Source organism: Periophthalmus magnuspinnatus, chromosome 15, assembly GCF_009829125.3.
Source record: "Periophthalmus magnuspinnatus isolate fPerMag1 chromosome 15, fPerMag1.2.pri, whole genome shotgun sequence".
NCBI classification, from domain to species: domain Eukaryota; kingdom Metazoa; phylum Chordata; class Actinopteri; order Gobiiformes; family Gobiidae; genus Periophthalmus; species Periophthalmus magnuspinnatus.
Genome location: NC_047140.1, coordinates 26,351,316 through 26,363,698, shown reverse-complemented (window position 1 = coordinate 26,363,698; position 12,383 = coordinate 26,351,316). Strand labels below are relative to the sequence as shown.

Below are 12,383 nucleotides of genomic sequence, written 5' to 3'. Positions count from 1 at the left end.
GGTCCTCAAAATTTAGTTATTTTGCAATGAATGTAATTTTTTGTAATTTAATGAGCTGAATTGAATGAGCCATCTTTCTCTTGGTATAAACTGAAATGCTTTAGAAAAACTGGTTATACCTGTACTGATGAAGTCACAGTTACACAACTACCTCAAGCCAGGCCCTTGGTAACACTTTGAAAATAAAACACACATAATGGAGGGGTACAATTCATGTCTTTAATTTAAAAACAAACATTAGACATAAGCATGTTCACATGCTCAGGCAGCAAACATAATTAAGCTACACCAGTATTTTTTATTTTCCTTTTTTACAAAATTCTTGTCATGTGCACATCAGTCGTCATTGTACCAATATTTTAAATAACATCTTTCTTCTTGCAGCTCATGTTTTGACAAACACTGTACTCATTATTGTGCATCTATACCTGCAGTACTACACTATATCTGCGCAGCACTAGGTTTAGAGACACTGCTTTTATTTCGGCCAGGAAGCACCCTCCTGACAAGTGGTTCAAACTGAAACATCTTCAGCCTGTTCCAGTTCAAGTATCAGAGACTCACAGTAGATATTGGCACAATACAATTGTCTGTTTTCATACACCTGTATATAAATGAATGAATACAATAGTTGATGTGTTGTTATAAACGTGTTGCACAATTGGACCCAAATCCCTTGTTAAAAGTTAGAAAATATGACGCTATGCTGTTTATATATTTGTCAATAAATAAAGGTTTTGTCTTTTCCACAGACTCCTGAAACATTGTTATTGTAGTAAATATAATGGGTCATAAGGCACTAAAACAGAATTTCAGTTGAAGACAAGCAGTCAACATTGTACAGCAGCCTTTATATACTAACTGGTGCAGAGGACACTGAACTGGCTCTGGACTCTCGTGTTTTCTTTGTGGGGATTGTAACAACACAGCACGAAATGCCAACAGTTGCCTCTGGCAGCTCGTCATCTTCAGTCCACTCATTTAGATCTGGGTTGTAAACCTGAATGCATTTCTTGTACTTCTTCTCACCCTCGTTCCAGCCTCCGAGCAGATAGACCTTGTTGTTCAAGATGGAGATGCCAGCTGTGCTCACTCCCGTGTGCAGGGGTGCAGCGTAGCTCCACTGACCACTATGAGGGTTGTAAGACTCCACAGCCAGAACATCCACCCTCTCCCCACGCCCTCCTAGCTGACTGCCCCCGATCACATACGCACGATCTCCCACTGTGGCGGCGCAGTGCCACCCTCGAGGGGTGCTCAAACTGCTCTTATCCTGCCAGCTGTCGGTGGATGGGTCGTAGCAGCACACTGCTCTGGAGTAGGCATTGTTGATATAACCTCCAGACACCAGAATCTTCCCGTCAATAACAGAGCTGGCGTGACAGCAGCGCGGCACTTCCATGGGCGCCTTCATCTGCCATTGGTTTGACGAGGGCACATAGCACTCCACTGAGGCTTGGACCCCATCAGCATTACGCCCACCAACAGCAAACAGCAGGCCATTGAAAGTGTTGAGGCTGAAGTGAGTGCGTCTCTGGATCATGTTGTTCAGATGAATCCAAGTGTTGAAGCGTGGATCATACCTACAAAACACAACATTATCATTCTGTAACAAAGCAATACAAATACTGACTTGTTCATCACATTAAGTTTTTACCTGCAGAAGTTGCTAACAGCATGCTTAGCTTGGTTCCTTGCATCATTCTGGTCCTCTCCACCAGCCACATACAGGAACCCATCCAGTACTGCCACACACTGGTTAAAGCTCTTGGCTGGCAGTTCTGTGAGTTTATTCCACACATTATCATCATCCCGGTAGAGCACATCTTTGCTGAGGGACTTCTCTGTAAGGGCTGGGCGGCCCCCCACAGTCAGAATGACCTTGATCCCTCCTCTCACCTTGGTTCTGCGTGACTGCAGGATGTTCTGTTGGTATGGCAGCAGGTGATAGTTCATGGCATCCACCAGGAGGCGGTGGCACTCGGGGTCCTGCATCATCCTGGGCACGTTCTGGACATGGTTGACAAGGTCTTGAGCTGAGATGGTGCCAAAGCGGATATGAGTTAGCAGATCAGCGGCGTACTTTAGCCTCTTCTCATCAAAGTCCAACCACTTCATTGCAATCTGGAAAGCTGTGACCTCAGAAGGGAGCTGCAGAGAGTCGTCAGATAGAAAGTCACTAATCTGTTCGTAGGTTAGCTTCAGGAACTGCTCCATCTCTGAGAACTCAATAAAGTTCTCCCTCATGAATTTCTGAGCGGCTCCCTTGGTCTCTTTGAGCTCGTACGCATCAGCTATATTTGCCACATACATACAATTCTCCACACTCAACTCCTGCATCAGAAAATCACTGCACATCTTCACGAGGGTGCTGATTTGCAACAGCCTGGCTGCAGCAATCGTGCTACCGATGCCATAGAGTGACAATGTGAGTTTCCCGGAGTATGCGTATGTAATGGCAGTGGCCAGACCAACAGGGGAGAGCTCATTCAGGTCAATCTTCTGAAGAGAGGAATCCTTCTTCAGTATGTTACGAATGTACTCACTGCAAGACGCCATGACGACCTTGTGCACATCGAAAGATTTGGACTTGGTGGCGACGGTCAGATCACACAGAAAGCTCTCGTGCCTCATGTTGCTCAGTCCCTCCAGCAGGTTGGGGGCGTACACTGAGTCGGTGACTTCAGTGGAGATGCAGCTGAAGCCATTGCCTCCCTCCAGCAGAGTGTTGAGCCCATTGATCTTGTTAATGGGACTGTCCTCCACCATGATGGTCATCTCATTGATGTCTCCCTTGTTCTTCTTGGCTGCTTTGCTCTTTTTGGGTGCCATGGCTGCTACAGAGGAACATAGCCCAGAATTATTAACACTGTTTAGTTAACATGTTATATTTTAAACATGTTTACATGTGTAACAGGGATTATGGGGAACTCAGATAAGACTAATGTGAGGCTGAGCTGAACAGTTCAAGCAGGGCTGATTACTTTGTTTCCAATTCATTGTTTTTGATATAATGAGCTACATTGATCTGTCTCAGAGCTGACACACACACACACACACACGCACACTTCACCTGCACATTCATTAAGGACTGGTAACATAGGTGGATGGAGATTAATTAGGACTATATTTAAACTTTCAGAGGTAGGCTATAAAAAAGTCAAATTCATAATGTAATATAAAATTCATTATATAATATTTTCCTCTGGAGCTGGTACCAGGTGACCCATGGTAAACTAGGCCCTGGGCCAGCGCTTGGGAACACCTGAGTAGCATGAAGAAATTAAAGCGAATTAAAGCAAAATGGCCCACACCATAGAAAGCACCTCACAGAGAAACAAAACCTGTATTATTGTGTACTGACTTGAATTATGCCACAGTTTGACTCATGTCTCACTCTGTAAACAAATTTTAAATGAAGCAGTAGTCTTCAAACACATATTCTTCATCTTTATTTATTTATACAGGGGGACCCAATGAGAGCCCTTGGGCTCTCTTTTTCATGGGTACCCTGTTTAAAATACAATATAAACTGAAAAAAAATCAATCAAAAACATACAAGTCCATATAAAACATCAAAAACAAGTGCAGGTGTGTGTATTGAAGCTAGTTTGAGATGTTAAGACACCAGGAAGAACAGCTACCCAAACGTGTGCTACCAGGTGATGCTAAAGCTACTGAGTTCGTCATCAGACCCCTCAATGCATCTGTCACTATTTATCAGCAGTATGTCCAGGAATAGCAGCTCTGGGTCGCTGGCCACTAGTGTTCCTTTTATAGACTGAGGCTTGAGCAACAGGCCTCATGTCCACAGACAAATGCATTCATGAATAACTTCTACCCTGTTTTTTCAATATATTAAAGTTTTCTTATTTACTTCTGTCAATTTCTCAAATGTGGCACATTTTGCATAAATTGCACTGGTCATCAGAAATCCTACAGAACAGTCACAATGAAATACAAAAACAAATGCACTGTCAAATGCTTTGACAAAGTCACACGATAACTTCACATTTTACAGTTGCCAAAAAATCTTCAAAGATTATTGGAATAACAAATAGAGATCACTGGATTAATAATAATTGCTGGATTAACAAGCAGAAGGACAGCTGCATTTACCTGAGGAATGGTGTTGAGGCTGGAGAAGAGGGGACTTGTGCCTCCAGTTACTGGAGCAGGAGAGAGAGAAGCAGTCCCTGTGTGAAGACACACATGCAGTAAACTCCTCCTCTGAGGGTGTCAGTGCCAATCAACTACTGTGCTGAGCATGGGGCAGGGGCTTCACTCCCCCAACAAATGGTGCCCCACAATAGCATTTACACTTTGTGTCAACAGAGCGTGTGAAATCCAAGCGAACGACTGGAAGACTTATCTTTAACACATTGTTCTAGCCCCAGTCTCTTCCCAATACGAGATATTTGAATTTGATCTAAGGGATGGGCTATTTACAAATGATTATTTAAAAAGGTAAACAATATTAAGACGGTTTATGTATTTAATATGTTGCAGTCACTGCAATAGTCTTATATTTGCTTTGCATTTTTGAATGGTGTGTTTGAATCACAGGCAGCTACAATATAGATCCCCCCAATTTAAGTTAAGCAAAGAAAACTCTAAATTGTTCTAAAGTGTTAGTGTACGTGACATTGAAGTATAAAAGTACTCTTTGCATTCATCCCTGTGACCACGCCCCCGTTATGTGCCATCACCGTGCACGCGGCCAGCTGTGCGTGTCTGCACGTGAACCATCGGGATGGCCTGCACCTCTGATGTCGTGAACAAAATAATACGCTACAAACTTCAGCTAACAAACACAGACGAGGCTGCTAAGGTACAGACTTTTCCTTTACGACCCACCTGCCATAAACCCGCACAGCTGAGCGCAAACTGCGACTGCACCATTTGTCTGGAGGAACAACACAAAAGGGTAGAAAGGAGGGCTTATGAAGCTGTTGTATATTTAAATTGTAGTTTAAAAATAGCTCATTATGAAACTGTTTCGTTAAAAATTAAAACGACAATAAAATAAACAATACTTAAAATATTTAAAAGTTGTCTGAGCCTAATCAAAAACACTGTTGATTTCCTTTGGCCTTCCAGTGACACTGGAGCGCACTTTAGCCCCTGACATGTGCTGTGGGCTCCCTCAGAGCACCTGGACCACTGTGCAGGAGGAAGCCTTTAAAAAGGGGAGGGCTTTAATGCTAAATTTGTCGGGTCTGGAGAAGACTCAGCTGTGACAGCCGTGCGTCGCGGAGGCATTGGATCCTCTGTGTGAAATAGGCTTTGGGGTCTCACTTATCACGTTACTCTAAAGTTTCACATCCAGTTGCAGGTGAACTATGCAAATGAACAAAAATTGCATGGATATGAAAGATCACTGTCCCAAAGTGACCGCAGTGGCCTTGTCCGTTTATAGTTGTAAAAGGAGCGGTGGGTGTGAGGCTCCCATACATAGAACTGTAATGAATGCGCGGTCAGCAACTGTGGAGGTCCTAGGGCTTCCATATTTGGCATGTCATGTTTTATTGATTTCAATTAAATGTCTTTAATCATACACAGACTGTATAAATCTTAGGCTATATATGCATGATTATTTTTCAGATTCTAAAAACGTTGAAGAAACTTAAAGATCTAGAAGTAACGTTGGATGTTCTTGCAGTGAGTGTCAATAAGTTTCCCTAGACAATCAACTCCAAACAACTGTACCCAATGTGTGTGTCTATTATGAACCAAACCATCTATTCTGTTTAAATCAGGAAACTGGAATTGGAAAAACTGTTAACTCTTTGCGCAGACATGAACTCGCTGGAGACTTGGCCAAATCAATTGTGAAAGACTGGAAGAAACTGGTACCGAAAGGATCCAAAAGGTGTGCACAACTATTTTACTTTTCCTACAAAACGTAAATATAAATCTTGTTGACCTGTTTTTCTCTGTAGTCCCTCAATAGATGACAAAACAACAGGTGAATTACAATGCACAGATAAATCAGACAAAGCGAAAGCAGCGAGAGATGACTTTAATAATAACTATTTGCCTGATGAAAGGGAAGAGGATGAGCCTGTAAACAAGAAGATCAAAAGGAATCATTTGGATACCAGCAAAGATTATAGAGACGCAAATGAGCAGAAAAAGCAACGGACCTCAGCAAATGAATTTTTAAACAAAACCAAATTAACTGAGAAGCAAAAGAAGAAAAATACCAGTGATGAATCTTCTGATGAAACCCCACTCAAAAGCAGCCCATCAGAGAACATTTTAGGTAAAGAAAAATCAAAGTCTCACAAGAGAAAAAAATACAGTCGCTTTTCTGACAATGAGAGTGACCCTTCAGAAAGTGGCTCTGACAAAGAACCCTTGAATGAGACGAAATCCACAGATCAGACGAAATCAATTTGTCCTGAGCCAAGTCGTACAAAGCCTAAAGTTGAGCAGTTCAAGGTCAGGCATTCAGACGTCCAAAAAAGGAAAAGGAAGAAACATGACAAACACAAACGTAAAGAGACAAGTCCCGTCATTAAAGCCAAAAATCCAAAACGCAACAAGAATGCTACCAGCGACGCTGAAGAGCCAACTATGTCATTTGAATCCTACTTAAATTATGATGAAAATGTGTCCAAGAAGAAAGAACGCCCCAAACCTAAGAAACACCCCCACAAATCCACACCAGTGTTTAAAAAAGAACCAGAAAAAGCTGTAAATGTTCAGCCCGAGGAGCCAATGAAGGAGTTAACGATGAGTTCCTTAGTGCCAGTATGTCCAGACTCCCCAATACAGGTAAACTTAAGCTCTTTTTATGGTTTGGTTTTGATTTTCTAGCTTTGTTTTTGAGGTCTGCGTGTGTGTACTTTAATTTTCTTGGCAACCCAGCCCTGAAACTCATTGATTTGTTTAATATTGTTGTTGTAATATAAGTTCGTGTCATTATTGCTTTTTAATCTTCTGTTTGTATTTAATTTCTCATAAGATCTCTTCAGAGTCTATAATGAGAATTCCAGAGAGCCCGCCTTTAGAGTCCTGGTTTCCTGAAGTAGAAACTAAAAGAAAAGGTAGATTTGTTGTAACCTTTAACAGCCAGTGTGGAAATGGTGGTGGATGATGCATAATACTTATTTTTAAGCAGAAAAAGAAGACGATTCATGTGACATTTTGGAGGAGTCTGCCATTTTTACTGGTCAGCGACTTAACAAGAAAATGCAAGTCTACTCTGGCGCAAAGACCATTTTCCTTCCAGCCATGATGAGCCTTTACCAGCAGTGTATCCGCACACTTCAGAACAACATCAACTGTGAGTGTAGACCATCTGTTTTAATTACTGCATATGCTATGTGTTTGCTTGCATTATTGTCTGTTTTTTTTCTTAGTGCTGTACGAAACTGGAGGAGTCCCTTTTGAGATCCTAGAGCCAGTGTTGGAGAGGTGTACACCAGAGCAGCTCCTCCGCATTGAAGAATTCAACCCAGTGAGACAATACAGTCACTGAAATCCTTACTGGTTTTCAGATGACATCATAGCATTCTGCACGCCAATATTTAATACAGATGAGGGTTAGCTATAATGATTGATGATAATAAATATGTTAAAAATACAGATTTGTTTGGATATAGCTAGTTCTTGGGTCCAGTCACTAATACAAATGGTTTGCTTCATTTGCATTAGTGACAAGTGACTTCCCCATCTAAGAGTGTGGCATCATTACATCCTAGAAAATGAAAACCACCAATTTCCTTTGCAAGTTTTCTCACTCTGGTGGTACAACTGTTGTTACTAATGCTCCGGGGCAGACTGACAGGGTAGTGGCGGTCATTCTGTGCCCACAGCCTTCAGACATCAGAATCAGAAGACTTTTTGTTGCCATTGTCAGTGAACACAGCTCACAAACGAGAAACTGTCTTTGGTGGTGAAGTGCAACATAAAAACACTGAATAAGTTCAAATAAAGGCATGCACAAAGTTAAAAAAAAGATATACTTATAGATAGAAATATACAAAAACATTGTAACATTGCAAACATGGGTTATTAAGGTGACCGGTAGTGTAAAGTGTCCAGTTTAGTGCAGATATCCTGAAGTGTCAATGGTATAGATATTATAAAGTGTTCATGAGACCAACAGCAGAGGTTGGGCATGTTGTTGTGTTTTGTTCTTCTGCAGATTTATATCGGAGAAACGGATCATCTGTGGGGAAAGCACTGTCAGAGGGACTTTAAAGATGCCAAACTCCTGGAGTATGAGTCTTGGAAAGAGATGTACCTTCGACTGTCTGAGGAGAGGGAGAGGAAGTTTAAAATGCTCACAAAAACCATATCGTCAGCACAGTCCACCAGGCCTAAAGGTCTGTAGTCACATTGTATTTACAGGGAACTTCCTCTTTTAATTTAATTCAGTTTGTGGCAATGCATGACACTTGACATTTTCTTTTTAATATATGAAAATATTGTTTAAATACATGTTTAAAATATTTTTCTAAACAGAAAAATACAAAAAAGAAAACCAGTGAGGTGCACATCAACAAAATGAACATGAAATCCTTAATTATTAAATAATTGTAGATGCATCCAAATGAAAATGCTCCACTTTCCCTCTTATTCACTCATTCAACATTTGGAACACATGAATTATGACAATTATTTTGAGACTGAGAAATTCTGAAACCTGCTTAAAAAACAAACAAATGTATCCTAATGTTGAGTGTGATGTTTTTAGGTCGGCAGGTGAAGATGGCATTTATTCATAGTGTTGCCAAGCCACCAAGAGATGTGCGAATTAAGCAGGAAATCCATGGAACTGCAGTTCAGCAGCCTCTGCCCAAGTGCAGGTGAGCTCCAGAGACAAACGTAAACCTTTACACACTGCACCTGTTTTTATTGGACTTCTATTTCATGATAAAGACTCAAAAATTCATTGCAGTTATAAGCGTATAGGAACTTTTATGTGAACTACAATTATATGTGATTGTTCTGTCATTTTACAGTAGCTATCTGTTTAAAATACACACCTAAAATCATGTTAAGTCATTCGAAGTGCATTTCAAAATGTAAATGCTTTTATACTTAAGTATGAAAGTCACGGACGGCAGACCCAGACATACCCCCAAAGAGACCACCAGGCCCAGCAGCAGCACTTCTGCTACTACCAATTCACAAGATCCACGAAAAAAGACCAGTAGGTTCAGTCGGTAACAGTTTTAACTTTTTTTGTTCCTAATAAAATGTGATTTTTTTTTTTCCCCCCCACAGAAGTTGCTCCGATGATGGCCAAATCCCTAAAAGCCTTTAAGAAACAGTTTAGTCGCAGATAAATGCTCTTCTATTTAGTCTTGAGGTTGTGGGATACACTCACCTTTATCATTTATTTATTTTGGACAGTAGAACAAATGTACACATGATTATATACACCAATAAACTGGAAAAGTGCACCTTTAAGAGCTCCTGTGTTCAATTCTAGTGTATATTTGTGTAGTGTGGGCGCCCTCCAGTGGACATTACAACTAAATGCAGTATTTAGTTTTCTATCAAAATCTTCAACCATAACGTAGAACAAGTGACACAACAAATTGTCCTGTTACTGATGGTAACGCTTATTAAGAATACAAAATAATACATTTTATTAGTAATTTGATAAACATAGCTAAATACACCTTTGAGGGCAGTCTTTATGTCTTTGTACTGGACCTTAGTGTGTACACAAATGAAATACTTAATTTGCATTGTAGCCAAATTGGAAGACCTGTTTTAATGCCATATATTGAGCAATACTGAAAGACGAGTAGGCTAAACTATTGACCCAATTGTGACTTGTGCGTTAGAACTAGACTACAAGTGCTTCAAATTGCTTTACAGAATAAGAAGGACATTAAAATCACAATACTCCAAATCAAAACATAGTCACAAATAATCATCATAAAATTACCATTAAAGGAGAAAAGTGCAGTATAAAAAGCGTTCAGTCATATGCACAGCTCAACAGAACCGTTTTGAGCCTGGATTTATCCTGGACTACAGGTCTGTCTCGTCCTTGTCTGGGCTACAGGTGACTCACTTCCATGAGTAACAGAACAACTGAATGACATGCACAAAAGAAAAAGCTGAAACATACTGAAACAGCATGCACATGGCTTTCCTGGATACATGAATTTGGGGCACAAAGCCTGAGACTGCCCCCTGTGGCCGGCACGGGCGCACTGGCGGTATGGGACCTGTACAGTGGCCCATTCCAATCATGGCGCACTGTACGGTACGGGACGGGGGCCGGGGGTGGGACCGGGGAGGAGCCTGCGGAGGTGACGCAGGATTGGAATGAGGGAGTGAATGTTCCGGGTCAGAAACTGGACGAGAGGAAATTAACTCTGGGACGAGAAGAGGAAAAAAGGATAATGCTGCTTTCCTGTGCACTGAGATGTTGCCTGAGTTTTTGACGCTAAAAAGGGCTTTAATCGCGGGGATGGGCGTCGTGCAACAAGGGCCCGAGTGTTGAAAAACAGGTGCCTACAAACTAACCAAAGTGACACACGACGGACACTATTCCCATGTTCGCTGCGAAGCGAACGACGCTGGTTCCAGTAGTTTGCGCTCGGAGTTTCGTGTTTGTGAGTTTTGCCTGAGCGCACGGTTCGTGGAGGGCTGTACCGCCGTGGCAACTGTTGCATCCCCTTTTCTTTCTTCCCGCTGTTTGTTTATCGTAGTGCTACGAGCTGTATAGCCGCCCACCCCCGTTATGTTTCAGTGTATCCCCCTGTGGCGGTGCAACCGTCATGTGGAGATGATCGATAAACGCCACTGCTCCCTGCTCTATGTGCCCGATGACATTTATCGCTATGGACGGAGTTTGGAGGAGCTCTTGCTGGATGCCAACCAACTCCGAGACTTGCCTAAGGTAAGCACAACCCGCTTCCGCTCATTTGAACCTGCACACACCGCAGTTATTTGTCTGATCTAATGAAATGACCTCCTGTGGGGAGGGAGTCCCGTGGGACCCGGGACGGTCATTACGCAAAATCAGCACGACCAGAGCAGGCAGAAAATGCCCCTCAAGTGCACCTCACACAACAGGTTAACACTTGGGTGCTTTGGTATTGGTGATACTGAGCGCTCAGCCTGCCCCTGGAAGTGTCTGCAGTCAAACCTGTTACTGAGGTCAACCGTGACCCCAGGCGCTGATGGAGACTGATGCTGCCACTGATAGACAAGGAAATCCTTATGTAAAGAACTGGACAGAATGGACCACACTTTGATTCAACAAATGGGGCCTGCTGGAAATATTGGATACATATTTCCAGTGGTGGTTGACATTACAGGTGAAAATCTGGTGCCTACATCTGTTATCTGTTTGTGCACCATGCAAACAGGCCTAGCTTTTACCAACTGGCTTATCTATTCCCTGTAATTATTAAAGTAGACTTGGCCCTGGTCTGTTTTATCGCATATACATGAAAAAAGTTTGTTGCTGCCTGTGTAACTGCTGGCTGCTTTCAGTGTTCTGTGATTATCCGAGTGACCGTAGAGATGCGGGATGTTTGTCATGGGAGAATTCCAAGTCAACTGGTGAAGAAATAAAAGACCTACTAAATTAAGTAGTTTACCCTCGAAGCTGCTTTAAAATGCATTACTCATTAATTCTAAACAGACTTGGTTTTGGTAAACTTTGGTTGTCAGAGCTGCCCTGGGACAGGAGTGTGCCAGCTAATATGTGCTTCTGTTCCCTTTGACCTTTCACACTTTACACACTCAAAACATTCATACATATGCAGGGTGGACAAAGTGTTTTGCCCAAGGACGCAAGTTTAGCACACATCACTGTAACAGCTAGGACAGAATTGACAACCTTTGTATGTGTTTGTGAAGGCAAGTGTATAATCTATTTGAAGTAGGATTTGCTACATTCATCACGTCTGTTTTGTAATTTTATTGCAAACAAAAGTTCTTTCTGGTTGAATACATAATATTTACTTTATCTTTATTTCATTCAAATTTCAAACTGGTCATCTTCATGCAGCTTGATCATCCACTGAGCTGGACATTATTTCATTGTAGTCACACATGTTCATAATGTAATCTTCCCGCTGCTCTGAGTTTTGTATTTTAATGTGACGAGCACCAGCCCCTGAAGGGCCCTTAACAAACCCACACAGTCAGAACTCAAGAGCGTTCAACAACATAATATATTTATTTCTTTTACCTCACTGTTGGAGCACATCAGAGGTGTTATGGGTGATTTTGTGCATAATTGGGTAACTTTAAATTCAGTGAATAGTTTTGCATGTGGTTTCATTTCTGTGTTAAATGTTGTGTCATCATAATGTTGTGAGCTGTAGTATCTTTAGGCCTTTAGCCCAGAGCTGCTTGTTGACAGAAGCTTAACAATCATTGCTTGGAAACTTTTT

The 12,383-nt window shown here is 41.7% G+C and overlaps 3 protein-coding genes across 9 annotated transcripts in view; 2 read left to right on the top strand and 1 right to left on the bottom strand.

Annotated features, from left to right (window-relative positions):
- Positions 1 to 205: 205 nt before the first annotated feature.
- Positions 206 to 5,157, bottom strand: klhl31 (kelch-like family member 31). Of its 4 annotated transcripts, none has more exons than XM_055227037.1 (4): positions 4,858 to 5,157; positions 4,120 to 4,196; positions 1,658 to 2,837; positions 206 to 1,583 (listed from the first exon to the last, which is right to left on the bottom strand). In XM_055227037.1, exons 3-4 carry the CDS (start codon positions 2,830 to 2,832, stop codon positions 851 to 853), a joined length of 1,908 nt encoding a protein of 635 aa, XP_055083012.1. In that variant the 5' UTR covers positions 2,833 to 2,837; positions 4,120 to 4,196; positions 4,858 to 5,157; the 3' UTR covers positions 206 to 850. The 4 variants fall into 4 exon arrangements, with proteins under 4 accessions (XP_055083012.1, XP_055083013.1, XP_033835814.1 ...); XM_055227038.1 differs by having other exon boundaries at positions 1,658 to 2,834; XM_033979923.2 differs by lacking the exon at positions 4,858 to 5,157 and having other exon boundaries at positions 4,120 to 4,215.
- eloal (elongin A, like) lies at positions 4,683 to 9,419 on the top strand. 4 transcript variants are annotated; one of them, XM_033979319.2, is made up of 11 exons: positions 4,683 to 4,831; positions 5,605 to 5,661; positions 5,760 to 5,872; positions 5,943 to 6,780; positions 6,971 to 7,052; positions 7,127 to 7,291; positions 7,368 to 7,465; positions 8,156 to 8,336; positions 8,708 to 8,819; positions 9,060 to 9,166; positions 9,241 to 9,419. In XM_033979319.2, the coding sequence occupies exons 1-11, from the start codon at positions 4,754 to 4,756 to the stop codon at positions 9,300 to 9,302; spliced, it is 1,893 nt and encodes a 630-aa protein (XP_033835210.1). In that variant the 5' UTR covers positions 4,683 to 4,753; the 3' UTR covers positions 9,303 to 9,419. The 4 variants fall into 4 exon arrangements, with proteins under 4 accessions (XP_033835210.1, XP_055083015.1, XP_055083014.1 ...); XM_055227040.1 differs by having other exon boundaries at positions 9,060 to 9,175; XM_055227039.1 differs by having other exon boundaries at positions 7,124 to 7,291; positions 9,060 to 9,175.
- Positions 9,420 to 10,288: 869 nt separating this feature from the next.
- lrrc1 (leucine rich repeat containing 1) overlaps positions 10,289 to 12,383 on the top strand; it is a 25,640-nt gene continuing 23,545 nt past the window's right edge. The window contains exon 1 of the mRNA XM_033979543.2: positions 10,289 to 10,876. Coding sequence (XP_033835434.1) covers positions 10,718 to 10,876 — 159 coding nt within the window. The 5' untranslated portion in view covers positions 10,289 to 10,717. The remainder of the gene's footprint in view (positions 10,877 to 12,383) is intronic.

Coding starts and splice junctions, on each gene's coding strand:
- klhl31 (XM_055227037.1), bottom strand. CDS start 2,832: ATGGCACCCAAAAAGAGCAAAGCAGCCAAGAAGAACAAGGGAGACATC. Junction 1,584..1,657: donor GCTGTTAGCAACTTCTGCAG/GTAAAAACTTAA, acceptor TGTGTTTTGTAG/GTATGATCCACGCTTCAACA.
- eloal (XM_055227039.1), top strand. CDS start 4,754: ATGGCCTGCACCTCTGATGTCGTGAACAAAATAATACGCTACAAACTT. Junction 5,662..5,759: donor TAACGTTGGATGTTCTTGCA/GTGAGTGTCAAT, acceptor TGTTTAAATCAG/GAAACTGGAATTGGAAAAAC. Junction 8,820..9,059: donor CAGCCTCTGCCCAAGTGCAG/GTGAGCTCCAGA, acceptor TTTATACTTAAG/TATGAAAGTCACGGACGGCA.